Here is an 8,207-nt window from a genome sequence, read left to right as displayed (position 1 = left end):
TATTTGTTACAGGTAGTTGTAGAAAAAATCTCCAAAGCTACCTAGAAAATGGAAAGATTGTGGAACATATTCTTGAAGTCAGCTAAATTATGTACTGTTACTTTTGCTTCTCTAAACCTTCACATTCTCTAAATGTTGTATTTTGTTGGGTTTTTGGTTTTTTTTTTGTTGTTGTTTTTTTAGTATACTTGTACTGGATTGATTGCTGTGAATATCCTCACATTGGTCGTGTTGGTATGGATGGCTCTAGTCAAACTGTTGTCATAGAAACACAAATATCTAGACCTATGGCACTTACAATAGATTATGTCAACCACAGACTGTATTGGGCTGATGAAAATCACATCGAATTTTCTGACATGGACGGATCTCATAGACATAAAGGTAGGTCAAACTACGATTATTTCTTGTTTGATAATTTTCAAATTGTTGCTTCGTTACTTAGACTGCATTGTGAAATGTTTTTTGCAATCTTTTTTATATATTTCCCTTTTTACCAGGATGTTAAAAGCTGCTTTACATATTCATTTCCTATCACGAATAGAAATAATTTTTAAACAAGCATTCCACCTTTCAAATATGTTCAAAGAAAAAAAGTCAAATGAATCAGAAACTCTAGGAACAGACTCATCAGAATTGATTACTCTACTGATTCTGTACTCAAGAGTATACTTGTTACATGTGTTCTTGACCATGTTGTAAACTTGACTGTTGAAAGTAGCAGGGAGATTTCCTGATTCCATGTATTACAGTGTGGCTAAAAGCAGCCTTTTTTCCAGCCTGGGAAAGCCTGGAAAGTTTGCTCAGCACAAGTCATTGAGCAGACTAGTATTAGAAGTGTAATTTGGGGCTTTCTTGGAAGATGGATAGAATAATAACTTCTGAAATACTGTATAATGAGCTAATTTTTATTCTTGTGTTCACCTTCTTATCTAACAGGTAATTAAAAAGCTAGTATCTTTTACCTATGAAGTTTTTTAAAAGATGTTTTATACTGTGATGAGTGCTTCTCGTATTCAACTTGCTATAATTATGGTATATTCTTACACATTAATTCAAATGTATGGAATACTTAGTATTATTTTTGAGGTTTTTTTTCTACTCAGATGAAACTATTACTTGAGCTCCCTTTCACAAGTGTTACCCAAACTTTGGAACTGCTGTTATCCTGGTAAAACTCATCTATTTGGGAGCTTTTGTCTTTAAGTCAGTTCTTCCAGGTTTTCTCTGAGCCAGACTTCATGAAATGGCTACTTTATTTCCAGACTGGAAATCTGCTCTGAGATGAAAAATACGAAAAAAAATTGTCTAGTCCTTGTGCTCAAGAATAGCAAGTTACAAATAGGAAAAGAAAAATTTTATGACAGCTTTTTGAAATGCTGGGTTGCAGAGTACAGCAATAACTATGATAGCTGTGAACATTCCTGTTGGTCTTAATAGGAATCAAGGATGGTTTGATGGTGCTAACCTGATTAGCTAAGCAATACTTGTCCAAACATCCTCTGTCTTCTGGCTAACAGTCTGTTTTTTCTGACAGAGTAAATAAGTCTTCATACTCTTGAAGTTATTTCACGTGCTGCTATCCTGCAATGTAATTGTTATGCAATTATCCTCTTGTAGTTTATGTATCTTTCAAGGGAAAGTATTGGCCACTCCTAACAGGCAGGCATCGCATCTTCCTCAGTTTTCTCTTTCAGCCTGTGCTTCAGAACTTTTCTTTCTCAGTAAATGTCCAATTGATTTCAGGAGATACCTACAAAATTCCAGCTATACTGTTTTTGATGTCCCTGTGACATATCCTTGCCCAAATGGATGCAATCAACATCACTTGCTTGTATATTCACAGAGTTAACCTCTTCCCCAGAAGGTACATGAACCCAAATTTGCGACAAATACAGCTGGTGACAGCATAGATCAGCTTCACTTCTAGTAACACCATCACCAGTTTTAGACAGCTGAATGCATTTATGAATTCTTAAGGGAGAATGTCTGACTCCCTGAGTATTACAGTGAAAGTGTTAGAAGTCAAGTCTTTCTGGACTGTCCATAGGATGTAAAGTCTGGTAGTTTTATCATGTCCACTTAGGAATGAAAATGATGAAAAATTTCGTCCTAGACAACTGAGGCACATTCCATGAGTGACTGTGACTTTGTGTCAAACTTATAAGTATATGGTTGCTATAGATGATATATGAAAGAGTCAAGAAATAAACTTTTGCTTTAAGACAGGTCCTGTGGTATTTATATGATAGGGGGAGGGGGGAATTTTCTCGTTAAGTAAAAATGTTTGCCACTTTCTGTTATCAGATGCTTCTCTAAAAATACAACTATCGAATCAAAATCAAGTTGTAGAAACTTTTATTGTGGATTTAACACAGGATGGGATTCTTGGCATCTGAAACGGATCAACAATATCTGTAGGTGCTCCAAAGAGTGCTTTGAGAGTTCTGTAGATCTACACCATATAATAATCAATTTATGTTTAATCAGAATCTTTTCCTTCCTTTTCCACATAAATGTTTCACGTCTTTGTGCTTTTAAACAGAACTAGGAACAATTCTGGAAGATAAAATTTAACCATCACAAATTAATTGTCTTAATAAGGGAAACTCGACAAAGTTCAGAGACTGGCTTTTAAAGGAAGTAAAACATAGTGATCCCTTCTAGTTTTTTAATACAATAAGCTGTAATTGCTGTCAATAAGCACTTAAATAAAAAAAATGTGTTTCATGGCTTGTGATGACTGTGTCCCTTGAAGACGTATTTTTCACATGGATTTCATAGTCTGTTTTTCTTCTGTCATTCTAAAGCACTTTTTATTGTGAAGGTGAACTAATGGATGCTTGAGCTTTTTCTATCGTCCATACTTTCGAATGCAGAAGAAAGATCAGGGCACAAGTATGATGAGCACAAATACGTGCTCACAGAGCTGATAAAAGTCTAAATGGGTAGTGTGAGCAATGCAGTCTGAAGTGCCAGTTATTGTAAATTAAGTTGTTGGGGTTTGTTTTCTTACCGTTTTCAGTGCCTTTCGGATACAGCTATCCTAGTGTGAGTTTTTTTGTTTGTTTCGTTGTTGTTCTGACAATATGTTGTTTTGATCTTAAATTGTTCATTACAGAATGTGTGAGGAAAAAGTCACAGTGACTCCACAAGATCCACAAAATAAATCTCTTGGTGGAATGGGTGAATCTTAGATCTTTACATTTTGTAGAGTTGTTTGCAGTTCTAAGTGCTTTGTGCCAGAATCTTCTTAAGGACGAACAGGACAATATTAGGCTATCTTTTGATACAGTGTGTGTTAACTAAACACAGTTCTTGCATGCAGCTGCTATTTACTTGTATTTTGGAAATTTAGGTTCTTATTTGAAACATTTTTTACTTTTTTTTTTTTTCCTTCCAAGAAAAGAGAATATCTGCTGCTTTTCTTTTGTAAAATTCCTCAACATTTCAATAGAGAAGTGAGCTTTTATAATTGTCAAGAGAGTCCTAGTAAGAACTTGGAAACATGCTAACTAGGCCAGAAATCTTACACTACTTGGGAGCTCTTCTTGGCACGAAGGGCAGAAATGACCTTGCTTATCTATTTGAAGTTTAATGTGTGATTATATAAACAGTCTTTAGAGCTTAGTCACAAATGTCATGCACAGTAAATGATTAAGCAAGCATTGAAGCACTAATCTGGCTAAGCACTAAGCTGTTTTACTTCTGTAAGCTTGAAGAAAAAAAGAAAAGCGTTCAAGAATTTGACAGACTTAAATGCTGCTTTTGGTTCCTTTGCCCAAAGGAGGTGGAAGCTTTGTCATTCCCTAGCTATCTGATTGCCTCATGCGGGTTTTCCTATCCTTCCAAGGTCTGAATATACAGAGATGCTTACTATTTTTCAGTTTCTCTACTAGAAGACAAAATGTCAGTATAATGAAGCTACAGAAATTGAGTTTGATAATCCAGCTGAGGAAGTACAGAAACTCCTCTAAGCTAAGATTAGAATTTGACAGTGTCCAGTTGATCCATGTTTTATATTCTAAAAGCAAAAGTTTACTGCTTCATTGCTTCATCATGGTGGGGCATAAAAAACTGAAGACTTGTTGAGCCTTTAAACAAACTGAAAACTTGGAAGTGAATTTGTTAACTGCAATGTAGTTATAAGAGAGAAGCTTTTCTCAACAGTTCACAACTGTTCTAAAGTATTGTTTGAAAGTAATGATTAAAATGCATTTGGAAATTATACACTCCTTTATTCCTTTTTAGCATCTGTAATTTCAAGAATTGCAGTCCTCCAAGGTAAAAAGAGAATGTTTGTGTCTGATTCCAAACTACGCCATCTGAGTTTTATAGCAAGGTTAATCCAGTTATTCATGGATTGTCCTCGTGCAAAAGTAGTAAGACAGATGAGATAACTAAATTCCTTCCAGATTTAAACTGCAGTTTTCATAGATGAAAAATTAGAAAAATCTGAAGAGAAAACTTTTAACCTGAGATGACAGATAAACGGTAGTTCTAATATAGCAACTGATATTTTTTTCCAGTTTTTTTTGGCATCTATGGTTCTACTCATCAAAGGTGCATCTGATACTAGCACAAAGTCATAATTTTTGACATCTGCTATTTGATTACGTTTGGTATTCATAATTGTTCAGATAAAATTCTCCAATTCATACGTCTTCCTAAATCTCATTATTTTATTATACTGTATTTTTATTTAAAGGCTACTATTCAGGAAAAGTGACAGATTCCCCTATATTAAATTCACACAGTTCCATTACTCTAAGTTTCCCCATCCTCCTGTTTATGCAGACCAGTTTATGATGATTGTCAACAGTTTGGTTTCTATAACTTCAACTGTTGTTGTGGTGATTTGCCCAAATTTCATTAAATAATAAACCTCTGAAAATATTTTTCTATATATGCTTTCAAGAATTAATGGGCATTTACTGATAATGTCTGTGTTTCTGTATGGCTGTATTAAATTTTGTAGTTAAAAATCCCAGATAGCATTATTTTCATCTCTGAAATCATACATACATTTGTATGCTACAAAAATACTCCAAAAATATGAAGGATATGTAGTTCAAACAAGCCAAAAAGAGACTTTATCATCATCATCTATACAACTTAGAGCATATCAGCTTATATCCCTGGGACAAAAATTAACGTTCAGTGTGAGAGGAAGATCTGCACTTTAAGTCTGTATATGAACTGTAGTTGTAATGGATGTGCATTAAAATGTACAGCTGTTTAAATTCTCCATTAATGTGCTAGTCAAGTTCTGACCCTTAGGTTGGTCTGATGTAATTTTAGTGTTTTACAGAATATATTACTAATGGATTTGCAAGTAGACATCTTGAGTAAATGTTTTCAAACAGGTGACGCTGGGAAATAATTACAACTCTAACCTGGCTCTATTCTTAATTTGCAGAAAGTCGATCATTTTCACAGTGCTTGCTAAAGAAAAGTGAGCAATTAGTCTTGCTCTCCTATTTAAAAGCGTGATTCAAACCCTAATGTATGCTGTGAAGGTAGTAATTAGCATTGTAACATGTAAAAAATGTATGTCATTTATGAAGAGGTAGACCAGCAGCTAAGTTATCTAGAAGTTAAAGACTGGGAAAAAAAAGAAAAAAGTGGGTGTTTCTTCTACTATATATGTTTATGATAAATCATTAATTATCACCGCATGAGATTTTAGAAAGCTTGGAATACTGATGTCCCCACAAGCACAGAACAAGCACGAGGGACTATCTTACTGTTGCACCATGAACTTAAATTCTGTCACAATTTTGTTGTGTTTTTTTTGTCAATCGCAGTTGATGTGAAATATCGTTTTTATAACCTAATTCTTGCACATCAACAGTGCTGATATTCCATTGTTTACATTATATCAAATACTGAAGGAATTTTTGGATTCTGATGCATGCATAATCCATTTAAGCTAAAATTAATTGTACACCGAAATATCTGAATTTTTTTGTCTTATCATGACAATCTAGAAAGGCAAGTAAGTATTTTCTTATTTATGTGTACTCAGGAGATGGCATTTATTTGTAATGAGTGAATAGCCAAAGAGAAGATGACTGCTACAAATATTTTTCATTAAAAGGGAGTACTACAGAAGACCAGATCAAGATAATTTTCTCATGTAAATCTTCATGTGCATTAAGGCCCATTTATTCTGGATTTATTCTTAACTGTGATCAGAATAAGAGAATATAGACATATAAAAAGGCACATTTTTGAAAATATAGAAAAACTGGAATGGTTTTCATCTACATCAAAAGTAGAAGCAAGGGTCATAATTTCTACAAACAGTTGTGTCTTCAGACTTAAGTAAGATAGAGGCTTCGTGGGTAGGGCAGTTCCTTGCAGCTTCTTCTGTCAGCACAGTTTGTATTTCAAATTAGAAGATGCCCTTTATGATCAGTGGGAAATACTGAGCTACAAGAAAATTTTCCATAGTAAATACTTACAATCTACCTAACATTTAAAAAACGCTGAGTTTATTGTACCTAAGTCTCAGTATATAAAGGCAGCATGGTAGATTGCGCCCAGATTTACTCATAATCACATAATAAATATCGTAGCACGATGAAGTAGCTGAAAGACTTAATTTCAGTGAAGTAACTGCCTGAGGAGAGTGGCCACACAGTAGACCAATTCTTCTTGGTACATAGTGATTGAAAACAAAAGCCATTTCTTCCACATAGCATGCATACACACAGGTTTTGATGAACTCATCCTTCAGAGTTATAATTTCCTTCATCCAAATGATATTAATGTGTAAATTCTGCACTTCCTTAATTAATTACAGTAATCTGGTCATAAGCATAGGCTATGATAATTAGTATTCCCAATTAATAATTACGCTGACGCGCTTTAAACATCATTCATTTTTTAATTTAAAACTAGTGAAATGTCCCTTTGCTGAAACAGCATTAAGCTTAACTCAGCATTATAAAGATGTATGCAAAGTTTGAAGAATCTCTCTAGAAGCTTCAAGGAAAATCTTAAGTGAAAAAATCTTATGTTAAATGAAATAACACAAAGAACAACAATGACCAACATTTGACTTCTTAGTCTCCGTTGTGCCTAGATGTGGAGTAACGTGTTTATTCCACTGTTTTTGTTGCTGGATATACCATACTGGTATACGCCATATTGTGAAGCTGTGTATTGCTGTCTAATCTGCCGATAATTCTCCCCACCTAGGGAGTTGTTCAGTTCACTCCGGAGTAGAGATAAAGTTAATATGCAGGCAGCTGATGTAATGAGGTGATAAGCGTATAGATTTTTTTCAGCGGACAGGCAAACTCTGCTCCAGGCATTGAGTGTTTTCCAGAGTCTGGGATGTTTTTCTTGTAACATATTTTGATCAGTCCTCTTCATTAGAAAATATCAGACTGAGGAAAATAATGGAGATGCCTGTACTTACACTTTTTATTCTTCCTTTCTTGTATTTGCTTGGCTTGTTTCTTTGATGACAAATCTAAGAATAATAGTACTTCAAGAATTCTTTATTTTATTGTTAACAAGAAAAGCTTAGGAAGAATTGACTTTGAGAATGATTCACTTCTGTTTTGTAGATGTCCTTTTCACAACAATTCTAGATACAAGGGAAGCTTTTCTTGAGGGTATCAAAATACTTAGGAATCCATGCCAACGTTGTATATGACATAAATGCCAAAATTTACTTTTCTTTTATATGATTGCATTTTCACTCGTTTTTCAGAAAGGTTGTGAAGCTCCTTTAAAAAAAAAAAATAAAAAAATCCTGTTCTTTCTGTTGGATGGTTACTGCATGTGCAATCATAAAAGTAAGGGAAAATGATCTATGGTCTAAAAAGCAAGATTTCCTTGACCAGAAGGTAGCATGCCTTACACTAGTGTTCACTATGAGAGCAAGAGAGAATTTTTTAAAATTTTTATTCCATCTACAAAATATTGGTTATCATTTGTCAGTGGACTATGAAATGTTTCAGCAGGAATTTTGGATTTGCCATGCCAACAAGTTCCAAGCATTTTCATCTAAGAAAACAAAGATGTTAAGAATATACGGTTTAAAATAACAGATGCACCTTCTCTAATTTGTCTTATCAGTAATTGGAGTAAATCAGTGTTAAAAGACCATAATTTACAAATTGAGCATTGTGGTCAGGTGTTCTTCTGTGGAATTTAGGACTACAATTGTATGCAGTTTTGAAAGAAAAAAA

The 8,207-nt window shown here is 34.1% G+C and overlaps 1 protein-coding gene across 1 annotated transcript in view; it reads left to right on the top strand.

Annotated features, from left to right (window-relative positions):
* Positions 1-236: 236 nt before the first annotated feature.
* The window catches only part of LOC104909325 (low-density lipoprotein receptor-related protein 1B-like), a 73,704-nt gene continuing 65,733 nt past the window's right edge, over positions 237-8,207 (top strand). The window contains exon 1 of the mRNA XM_031554319.1: positions 237-384. Coding sequence (XP_031410179.1) covers positions 237-384 — 148 coding nt within the window. The remainder of the gene's footprint in view (positions 385-8,207) is intronic.

This window comes from Meleagris gallopavo, chromosome 7 (assembly GCF_000146605.3).
Source record: "Meleagris gallopavo isolate NT-WF06-2002-E0010 breed Aviagen turkey brand Nicholas breeding stock chromosome 7, Turkey_5.1, whole genome shotgun sequence".
Lineage (NCBI taxonomy): Eukaryota > Metazoa > Chordata > Aves > Galliformes > Phasianidae > Meleagris > Meleagris gallopavo.
This window is presented reverse-complemented; position numbering and strand designations above follow the sequence as displayed.